Source organism: Anthonomus grandis, chromosome 12 (assembly GCF_022605725.1).
Source record: "Anthonomus grandis grandis chromosome 12, icAntGran1.3, whole genome shotgun sequence".
NCBI classification, from domain to species: Eukaryota; Metazoa; Arthropoda; class Insecta; order Coleoptera; family Curculionidae; genus Anthonomus; species Anthonomus grandis.
This window is the reverse complement of record NC_065557.1, coordinates 24,865,540-24,877,288: the sequence shown is the minus strand read 5'-3', so window position 1 is coordinate 24,877,288 and position 11,749 is coordinate 24,865,540. Positions and strand designations below refer to the sequence as shown.

At 33.6% G+C, this 11,749-nt stretch overlaps 2 protein-coding genes across 2 annotated transcripts; both read left to right on the top strand.

The window, feature by feature from the left end:
- The first annotated feature begins 4,704 nt into the window (after positions 1-4,704).
- Positions 4,705-7,062, top strand: LOC126742831 (uncharacterized). Its single transcript, XM_050449635.1, has one exon. It carries the CDS (start codon positions 4,705-4,707, stop codon positions 7,060-7,062), a length of 2,358 nt encoding a protein of 785 aa, XP_050305592.1.
- A 1,383-nt stretch (positions 7,063-8,445) lies between these two features.
- LOC126742830 (uncharacterized) lies at positions 8,446-9,843 on the top strand. The gene has a single exon (XM_050449634.1). The coding sequence runs from the start codon at positions 8,446-8,448 to the stop codon at positions 9,841-9,843; it is 1,398 nt and encodes a 465-aa protein (XP_050305591.1).
- Positions 9,844-11,749: the final 1,906 nt, after the last annotated feature.

The following is an 11,749-nucleotide window of genomic DNA, read 5'->3' as shown; positions in this document are numbered from 1 at the left end:
TTTTGAATTTCTGTGAGTGTTAAAATTAACATGGTGCAGACTTGGCTCATCCTAAAAGCGGTTTCGCGTTTATATTATACTGAAGTTCTTGTTGTTATGCTATTTATTATATACTGTTGATGTTTTGTTTTATTTACTTTCGGCTCAACTTTTGAACAATAAAAATGTAATTTTTGCGGCCTTTTGATACTAGTGATAATGCATCGAATAGGTGTGGTATATATTTTTAGACATTTCATAATGTGTTAGTTTATGATCATTTTACCGATAAAATTTTAAGTGAGTATCAATTTTTTAACACGTGTCATTTTTGACCTGAATATGTTTTAAATCTGAATTATAATTTTTAAATACAATGTACGTTAAAAAATATAATTAATATTTGATTAATAAAAAAAAACACAGTACCGTTTTTTAAGATAAAAACTTGGGTTAAATTGAATTTTTGACATTAACGAGAATTAACGAGTTAGATTATAAGACTAACAATTTTAATCTTCTCCCGAAGATGCTAACATCGTAAGCGAAACACGTGTCGAGACTAAAAATAAAGAGTTTTGGTTAGTGGTAAAACTGTCTCGTAATTTATAGTATGTAAAGATTATTTACGATAACCCAAATGATTCCTTTTTGGTTATGGATATAATTAATAGATCAAACGAACTTACCTATGAAGTTCGATCTAAATTATTCTCTGCATCCACTTCAAAGACATTTTACTATGTAGTCCGGATCTGGTACTTAATACGCACAAGACGTAAAAAGGAGCCACCTTGTGATGCACCCATTTCACGATCACACGTTGGGAGGGTTTGTTGTCTTTGAAGTGGATGCAGAGAATAATTAAATAACTTCGAGAATAAATCAAACTTCACCGGTAAGTTCGTTTGATAATTATTCGCTGCATCCACTTCAAAGACATTTTACTATGTAGATGTTTAAAGGTTTTAATTTTTGAGTAAACTAAATTGCATGTTGTAACCCATTAACCATTATTATTTTTATTATATATTTTTTTAATAACCAATCCGAAACTGTAACATGTTATACATAAAGTTTTAACTTAGTACTGTAGTGCAGTATTTTGGTTTCAAAATTAAATTTAGATTGCGCATATTGCGATGAGGAAACAAAGGCAAGTCTGGTGGAGTATAGTTTAAAAATGGAAAAAATTAAATAAAAAAGAGGATCCCAATCCTCTTTTAAATATTCTCCTCAAATGAATCCTAATATTATAATTAAGTTAATAACTCCCTAATCAATCTCCTTAAATACACGTCTGTAGTCGTGAAGTGTAGCCACTTCAAATTTGGCAGTTATATTCAGAATTAAAAGACCTTTAAAATAAGGTATCACACGACCCCTCTTTCTATTTAAGATTTTAGGGGTGATCCCACCCCCTCGAAGAGGGTTACTGGTATGAGGGTGCCTTGGTAAGGAAAAGTTGTCCCCCTCGAAAATAAAATCGACGTGTTCGAGATTTTTGTAAAAAATTTTTTTGTTCATACCAAAAATACCTCTGTTTCGTTTTCGCTGGGACACCCTGTATATCTATAGCGGAAACTGTTTCATTGGTACTTCCTTTAACAATCCTATTTTATAGCCTCTAACACATTGCAAGGCGAAACGATTATTCGTAATACATCGCCAGTTTTCTGCACAGTTTGAGGCCTGTTGTAAATCATCCAAGTTGTCCTCTAATATCAGCGCCGATGATGTTCTCTCGAGCAGTCTGTTTCGCTTCCCTGGTAAAGCGAATGAGGGGGGGTAAGAATTTAAACCAGTTTTTTTATTCTGCTTATGTTGCCAGTGGTACCAGGCAACGTTGCTACGTTTCGTCTGATAGCTTCGCGCCCCCAATTCTCTATTTTCGAGGATTATGTTGGGTAAACCTCTTTAAAGTAAAGGGTTTTAAATTTTTACTCATAGATTCTATGGATATGGCTGCTCTTATTTTGTCAGCCAAATTTTCTCCAAATAAAAATTCCTTTGTATTTCTGCCTGGTCCAAGATGATCTTTATGTTATAATTGACTGAAAAGCCAATACTTGTGCCGAATCTCGAAGAGGGTCAGCTATTTTACTATTGCTATTTTGATATCTTGAGTATTAATAGGCTCTCCAAGATCCTGTACTAAGCATAATAAAGCTCATGCAATCTGACTGGAAATTTATCAAGCTTATATCTTTATTTTTATGTGCTATAGACTAATATACTGGTATATAATATACCAGTCGGAATTTCTATTCGGAGGGCTAAATGCACTACAAGCACATTAGAGAGTTCTTGGTATTTTTTAGTAGAGTTTATTTTTATACATTGTTTGTTTGTATGCTTAAATATATATATTTTTTGATATATTGTGTAAAAAGTACGACTGTCGATCCTTATTACTGTTACCTATTTAAAGTATTATGTTTTTTAAAAATACGCTCCGAATTTGAAATTCTGCTGCTAAAAGGCCATTCAAAAACAAAAAAAAAAACTAAATGATAAAATTTTACAAGATTTATAGGATTGCATCAATATAAAAAGAAAACATTCAGTCCCATAAGAGTCTAAATAATTGATTTAAGACAATCGGGTTTTTACGTCAATTTTTTTTATTTTACATTTTTATTTTAAGATGGAGTTGTAATAAAAATAAAAACGATTCATAAGAGGAGAATACTGAATAAAAGAACCCCATCAACGGATTGAATTGAAGCTATAAAAGCCAAGATATTAGCAAAATGTAGAAATAACAAAAGAAAACTTGTTTTTTCTGATGATACCATATTTTTTTCAAAAATGACTTAAATTGATATATTTTAATGTAAGTCATTAACTGACAATTTCTTGTAAAAAAAGATAAGAAAAAAATTTTTTTCTTTACCAAAATCAAGAGAGGTTAACCCAGAAAAAAAAATAATTTTTTTATTGTATTGTTTTAAAAAATAGTGAGTGACTAACTTATTATTATTATTGTTACTTATTTTTACTTTTTAATTTAAATTTTGTATTTAGAGGTCAAAATGGATAATCGAAATGATTTTTTTCACGTTTTGGACATACTTATTACATAGACGAACTATTTATCTATTGTTCCGGTTTTTTCAGTTAATTTTTAGAGTTTACTTGTGATGTCCTAAACAATTTTTAAATTTTTTTTTTAAATTTTGTTTTAACAAAAATTGTTTGGCCTTATTACTATTACGTATTATTCGAATTTAAATTAATTTTAGTAATTAGAGTTTATACCTAATATAATAAACTACAAATTATATTATAAATGATTCTTTTTAGATTATTGCAACTTTATTGTTAAGAAAATACGATAACTAAACAGAGATCCTTTGGTATAGGTAAAATCTGTATTGTTGTGACGAATTCATATTGAGTTACTTATTTTATTGGGTATTACGTCACTTATACCTAATTTGAATCAACGTTTCGGTAGTTATATCTGTTACAAGATCAATAAAGTTAAATTAAAAATATGAACAAAATGTACTTAAATTTCTCGTTAATAATTCTTTCAAAACTCCTTCCTAACTCGATACTTTATATATAATACTTTAAATACTTTTTTAGATAATTTCAGGGTTGATTAAAATTGATTGATAAGTTTGTCAAGCTATTGTTATTCAACGGTAAGAAAATACAATAACTAAACCGCTTCGCTTATGTTCTGATATGCCTTTTAAAAAAAATATGACCATCTAGCCCTATTACTTTATGTTAAGTTTTCATTTAATTTTCATTTAGTTTATTTAGTTCATATTAATTCATGTTCTTTTATCACTCGGTATTTTTCTTTAGTTAAATTTAATGCCTTTGGTTGACTCACCTTGTTAAGGAAGTATTTCATTTGTTTAAATAATTTTTTTTCTTGAATTTCAACTCCTCGTTTTGAGGCCTTAAACAGTACGCGATTCATTCGAGCTCTAAGGGTCAAACAGTTTAGAGTCGCGACTCAACACCGAAAAATCGCTAGCGTGAAAGTGTAGATAATTCGCAAATCTCGGCCATCGATAATAGAAGGTAAGGTCTCACAACAGCGTTTTCCAAGTTTTTTAGTTAATTTCATTAAGTGTTTACAGTCCACTAAATTACCTTTTTTTTCATCGTGAGTTAACTAACTTTTTTATTTTATTTTATTTTTTTTATTTGAACCTAGCGCAATTAATCAACATTATTTTTGATCACTTCGAACCGCATTTTTTGCTATTCACACTTTGGCCTTTTGAAAATTAACTTATAATTTTATAGAATAAACCGCCCAGTTAATTCAATCATATAGGCTTAAAAAGTACAATTAATTAGTTGATCAATTTTCTTCTCTTTTTCAATTTCAAAAATACATTGCATTATTCATTTCATCTTTAGTTGGTTTGCAGATAGTTTAAATATCGATCGCAAACATTTCATCGCATTTTCTTAACAAGAATTTATGAATTATCGTTTAAATCAACACAGGTCGTTCTTCAAGTTGAATTCTTTTGCAGGATTATATCTAAAGGTAAACAGTGCACATCTTTTTTTCCAATAGGTTTCATTTTTATATTAGTTTTAACAGGGTGTCACAAGTTCATTCATTGGAGTTTTTTAATTGTTGCTTGTACTGTATACGCAACATCATTCTCGTTTTTTTATAGTCAGTCTTGAGACTCCGTTTCTTGCCTTGAAATTTTCTTCTAAATTCATTTCATTCATTCGTTTCGGATGTCCGATAAACTGAAAAGAGCCAAAGTTCTTAGACAAACTGAATTTAATCGTCTATCAGATATTCTTAATATATCGAGAAGTGCTAAAGAAGACACTTCCCAACACATAATCTTTAAATTGAGTTATGATATTTTGGAATCAATTAGAACTGAGTTTTTTAAGCAGCATAACGTTGTCATTAGTTGCATTCTAGATGATGAGGATCAATTCACCGAACAAGACGCGGTACGAAGCTCATTTGAAAAAGATTTTTGGTATATTAAATCGATTTATTTTAAGCTGTTTGGAGAATCATTGACTACAAATATTTCGTCTTCATCGTCTAGTAATCAGTCCCATGTAACACTGCCAAAATTAGAGATTCCATCCTTTTCTGGAAATATTACACAGTTTGCCACGTTTAAAGATATGTTTAATGCTTTGATTCATAATAACAGTACTTTGCGTAACATAGAAAAATTTAATTATCTTTTGAATTTCTTACGTGGTCAGCCTCTGACCTTGATTCAGAAGTTACCGATGACAGATGTCAATTACACAACCGCTTATGAAATGCTAGTTAAGCGATATGAAAACCCTCGTTTAGTTGCAGCCACACACTGGGCAGCTATCGAAAATACCACCAAACTCACAACTGAGAATCCTGCCGAGTTAAGACAACTTTTGGATACATTTTCTGATAATCTTGCTGCATTAGGAAATCTTAACTTTCCTGTAGCTTTATGGGATTTCATTTTGGTTCAGATGTTGCTTAAACGCTTACATGTTTCTATTGCTACTGAATTCGAATTGCAATATGATTCACATACTACTCCATCATTTCAACAGCTTACAACCTATCTACATAAGCGTTGTGCCGCTCTCGACAATGTTTGCTCAGCCCTTCATGAAAAAGATAAAAAATCACTTAAGAGAGAGGATCGCTTCTCAAATTCCAAGGTTGCTCTTCTAGGCACTGAGCAATCTAAATCTAGCAGTTGTGCTATTTGTAAAACAGCGCATTCTGTTTATCGTTGTCCTATCTTTTTAACAAAAACTCCTAATAATAGATACCAACTTGTAAAATCGCTGAAAATGTGTTTAAATTGCCTAAGTAGTATTCATTCTGTCAAAGAATGTAAATCGCCGCATGTTTGTCATAAATGTAGACAAAAACATCATACTTTACTTCATTTTGAGAGAAATTATTTTTCTGGTAGTAGCAGCAGTACTACACCACCCGCACTCTCATCAACCAGCTCCATCCACAATGATCAACCATCTAGCTCTCAGGCGGACTCCAGGTCTACCAATTCTTCGCATCTGGTAGCGAGTAGCCTTAACAATTATAATTCTAGTAATGTGCTGCTTTCTACGGCTCTTATAGATATGTTAGATGGGTCAGGAACATTTCAGAAAATTAGAATTAGAATATTGCTTGATTCTGGCTCGCAACTTCACTTTATCTCACAAAATTGTGTTAAACGTCTTGGACTTACTTCCTATAAGACGCCTTGCTCCGTTCAAGGTATTGGAGAAGCTCATGTACAAAACTGTGCAAGAAGTGTATTTACCAAGATTCGACCTTGTAATAAATTCACTCCCAATTTTGATTTGGAAGCTGCAGTTCTTCCAAAAATTTGCGGGCTATTACCTAGTCATCCTATTTCTACCACAAACTGGCCTCATTTACGCAGCGCGTCCTTGGCTGACCCTTTCTATGATACTCCTAGATCTATTGATCTATTAATAGGTGCTCCATTGTTTCCCTATATTTTACTGGAGGGTAGACTTACCGGTGACTATAATGAGCCAGTGGGATTTAACACTGTTTTTGGTTTTATATTGATGGGTAAAACGGTTTCCAACTCTTCACCTATCGCTGCACAATCGCTTCTCTGTTATCAGGCATCAGTTAATGATACTTTGCAGAAGTTTTGGGAAGTTGAAGAAGTACCACATGTCAAAGTTTTATCCCCCGAGGACGAAAAATGCGAAAATATTTTCCGTAAAACTACGTATCGCAATCGGGATGGCCGATTTGTGGTTTCCTTGCCCTTTCGAGGTGATGAGCCTATTTTTTATGGAAGTAGAGAATTAGCTCTTTGCAATTTCTTATCGTTAGAACGCAGGTTACAGCAAAATCCGAAGCTTTCTGCAGATTATGCTGCTTTTATAAAGGAATATTTAGATCAGAACCATATGGAAATAGTATCTTCAGATTTAATCCCAAAAAAATCGTTCTATATTCCACATCACTGTGTTTTAAAGGATTCAAGTCCCACTACTAAGCTTCGTGTCGTATTCAATGCCTCTGCCAAACCATTAGATGGTATGTCACTTAATGATCATCTTCTGTCTGGCCCCAAATTGTAAGCTGACATTTTTGCGTTGCTTCTTGGTTTTAGAATTCATCGATTTGTTTTCCTAGCAGATATTCGTCAAATGTTTCGGCAAATTATCGTTAACCCTGCCCACACTGAATATCAGAGAATTGTTTGGCGCTTTTCTAAAGATCAACCTATAGCTGATTACCGCCTGCTCACGGTAACGTATGGACTAACATGCGCGCCTTATTTGGCTATCAAGTCATTGTTTGTTTTGACTGAAGAGGAAAAGGATAATTTTCCTGAGGCCTCGCAAATTATTTTAAATTCATGCTATGTTGATGATCTAACTGGAGGTTCATCAACAATTGAAGATTCTAGAAAACTTCAAAAAGACTTAGTACTGATGCTGCAGAAAGGAGGGTTCGAACTTCGAAAGTGGTGTAGCAATGATCCCCGCTTGCTAGCTGATTTACCCCCTTCTTATTTGTATAATGAGGACATTTCTCTGAATTTTGATTCAGAAAGTCCGCTAAAAGTTTTAGGTCTTTATTGGAACCATTCCTCTGACGTGTTTCAATTTTTCGTTAACTCTGTGGATAGGGGTTGTACTAAACGCCTATTGTTATCTAATTTGGCAAAAATTTTTGACCCACTGGGCTTTCTTTCACCTTTAACGTTTCTCGTCAAGTTTTTAATTCAGCGTTTGTGGAATTTAAAGTTGGATTGGGATGCAACGCCTCCAAATGATATTCTTAATCTTTGGAAACAATATGTTAGAGATATTTCAACCTCAAAATTCCTCGCCTACTATTTCCTTATTCTCCTGTTGAAACTTTGGAACTACATTGTTTCTGTGATAGCTCCGAAAAGGGTTACTGTGCCGTTATTTATTTTTGTAGTTTACTACCTAACGGTCAGGCAACCACTCGTTTTAGTTGTGCAAAATCAAAAGTTGCACCACTAAAGACACTTTCTATACCACGTCTAGAACTTTGTGCGGCCGTGCTATTGTCTCGTTTGCTAACACATGTTTACGATATTTATAAAACATCTTTTGTTATCAATAAAATATACGCCTGGAGTGATTCTACAATAGCACTTTCTTGAGTACTTTTGTTAGCAACCGCGTTTCTTTTATCCAAGAAAGATTACCTTTATTTTGTTGGCATCATGTTTCATCTGAGAATAATCCAGCCGACCTCGGTTCTAGAGGTTTGCTCCCTATGGAGTTATGTAATAGTTCGCTTTGGTGGGCGGGTCCTAGTTTTTAATTAGCTCAGCTTGCAACTGGATCCCCTTCATAAACACTCCTTCAACTTCACATGATTTACCTAAAGAAAAGAAAACATGTCTCTCAATTTTTTCTTCTAAGGGTTTTCTGGATAATCTTATCTCAAGGTTCTCGTCGCTCGACAAACTGAAACGCACTATGGCCTATATTCTTCGCTATAAGCATAATATTTTATTGCCCCGCAAAAAATATGAGGGTAACCTTACTTTGGTAGAACTCCACAATGCATTAATGCTTTTGGTTAGACATGTTCAGTCGCAAACCTTTTCCTCGGATATAATGTTAATTCAAGGAAATAAAATACCTTCGAAAGCGTTTAGAAAATTGAATGTTTTCCTAGATAGTGCTGGGATACTACGTGTCGGTAGTAGATTAAAACATTCTTTAAGTTTTAACAATAACTATCCCGCTCTCCTACCCAGTAATCACGAGTTTACAAGGCTTGTAGTTACTTTTTTTCATTTAAAGTATTTTCATGCTGGTGTGCAGAGTGTTCAGTTTCTTATTACACAGCAATTTTGGATATTGTCATCTAAAGCCGTTATTCGTCGTATTCTTGGTAAATGTGTTAGATGTTTTAGATGTAGGCCTCAGTCAATTCAACCTCCTATGGGTGATTTGCCTGCATCCCGCGTATCACAGGTAAAACCTTTTCTTCATACCGGCGTTGATTATGCTGGTCCATTCAATATCATGATGTCTCGTTACCGCGGCTGTCGTACCAGTAAGGCCTATTTATGTTTGTTTGTTTGCTTTGCGACTAAAGCTTTGCATTTAGAATTGGTATCCAGTCTATCTACGGAAGCTTTCTTAGCTGCTTTGAGACGATTTGTAGCTCGCCGAGGTCGCTGCCAACATTTGTACAGCGATTGTGGTAGCAACTTTATTGGTGCATCCAAGCAGTTAAATAATTTTATGTTAAAATCCGCCGCATCTGAAGGTATAACATGGCATTTTAACCCCCCCTCTGCGCCCCACTTTGGAGGATTGTGGGAGGCCGGAGTGAAATCTGTAAAAACTCATTTATCCAGAGTCATTGGTATGCAATGTTTGACCTATGAGGAGCTAAATACTGTATTGGTTCAGATTGAAGCCTTTCTTAACTCGCGACCTCTTACACCCTTTAGTAATGATCCCAATTATATGACCGCTCTAACCCCGAGTCATTTCCTAACCCTGGAACCTCTGAGTGTTCCTCCTGAATTGGATGTCACCTCACTTCCCGTTCGTCAATTGGATCGTGGGCAAATGCTTCAAAAAATGCACCAAGATTTTTGGCGTCGTTGGTCTGGTGAGTACTTGCATACGTTGCACCAACGTGCTAAGTGGCATAAATCCAGTGGTAATCTTTCACCAGGAACTTTAGTTTTAATTCGCAATGATTTGGCCCCTCCTCTGCATTGGTCAATGGGCCGCATAACTGAGGTACATCCAGGTTTAGATGGAATAGTGAGAGTTGTTACTGTTCGCACTAGTAATGGGACTTTAAAGCGACCTGTGGTGAAGCTCTGTCCTTTGCCACTTTCGGAGGACTGAAAAATGCAATGCATTTTGGTGGGCGGTATGTTAAGTTTTCATTTAATTTTCATTTAGTTTATTTAGTTCATATTAATTCATGTTCTTTTATCACTCAGTATTTTTCTTTAGTTAAATTTAATGCCTTTAGTTGACTCACCTTGTTAAGGAAGTATTTCATTTGTTTAAATAATTTTTTTTTCTTGAATTTCAACTCCTCGTTTTGAGGCCTTAAACAGTACGCGATTTATTCGAGCTCTACGCGTCAAACAGTTTAGAGTCGCGACTCAACACCGAAAAATCGCTAGCGTGAAAGTGTAGATAATTCGCAAATCTCGGCCACCGATAATAGAAGGTAAGGTCTCACAACAGCGTTTTCCAAGTTTTTTAGTTAATTTCATTAAGTGTTTACAGTCCACTAGATTACCTTTTTTTTCATCGTAAGTTAACTAACTTTTTTATTTTATTTTATTTTTTTTATTTGAACCCAGCGCAAATAATCAACATTATTTTTGTATTCAAATTTATTATTTAAAGCTTATATAGGATAACCCAAATGATTCTTTATCCTTTTGGACATATTAAGTGTTAAGAAAGTAGGATAACTAAACTGCTTAGTTATTGTTCCGACTTGATTTCAATTTCATTTTTAGAGTTCATTTTGTATATCTAAAATTTCTTTGATGTATTGTGTTTAAATAATACGTGTGACTAACGTTATTACTATTAGCTATTATTCGAATTTAATTTATATCTACTATGTAGAGCTTAAATTTCATATTTGAAATTATTCCTTTTACCTCTTAATAATATTCAATATTAACAAAACACAATAAATAAACCGCTTAGCCATTGTTCCGTCTTGAATTCAAATTAGTTTATTGAATTAAATTTAAATTGAATTCTATTTAGAGCTTAAATTGGATAAGCAAATGATTCTTTTTTACCCTTTGGACATATTCAGTGATAAAAAAAAACAAAGCAAATCACTAAATATAAAAAAAACATGACTTAACCTAAGTAAAACTAACAGAGGCAGGTTAGTTGGTTAGTGGTAGCAGCGCGTTTAATGTTACCCGCCATATTTTTCACGGATATAACGCGCACAACACCAACATTCCCTGGATAGAGGATATTATTATTAGAGGAAATTAGGTTGCGTTACCTAATTTCCACTTAAACTCTGGTAAGTGATTGTCTTTGATAAGAACCATAGTCAAGAACAAGAATGTTGGTTCTTCTTTCACTTAAGTATAGTTTGCAAATTACAAATATACTCTTTGATCCAACGCGACCAGAATTTTTATCTTTAAGTTTAAAATTAGATAATATATTGATAGCAGTATTCTGTAAATCAGGGTGAATAATAGATTGAAGTGATTAAAAAATGTGCTAGGGTCAGCAAACCATTTGGATCTGTCGAGAGTGGCGTTAAAGGTCGTATATTTAGAATAGCTTCTATCTGTGTAGTTACTGTGAAAAATTATCTGTGTAATTACTGTGAAAAAGACCTTCGAAAGGTAATATTGTGTTAAGTAAAATCTTTTTTAAGTGATGTTTTGCCGCTTTAACACCAGCTTTCCACAAACCACCATGATGAGAATATGCCGCAATAAAATGCCATAAAACTTCAAAGGATGATTTTAGAAAGGAGAAAGATTTTTTTCCCTAAGGATTAGTGAATTGCCTTTTAGGAAGGTATCTAGTTCCTTTAAATAGTTGCACGAGCCTACAAAATTATTACCATTGTCAGAATAAACATTCAATGGTTTACTACGTCTTGCAATAAATCTCTGAAAAGCTTCAAGAATGGCTCACGTGCTTAACTCAGTGCCCAGCTTCAAATGGATCGTTTTTGTTGTTAAACAAATGAATAGTGCTAAATACCATTTGCTCACCTTGCAACCACGTCCCTTTCAATCCTTTA

Bases quoted from the DNA above. Each gene is read 5' to 3' on its own strand.
- LOC126742831 (XM_050449635.1), top strand. From the start codon at position 4,705: ATGTCCGATAAACTGAAAAGAGCCAAAGTTCTTAGACAAACTGAATTT.
- LOC126742830 (XM_050449634.1), top strand. From the start codon at position 8,446: ATGGCCTATATTCTTCGCTATAAGCATAATATTTTATTGCCCCGCAAA.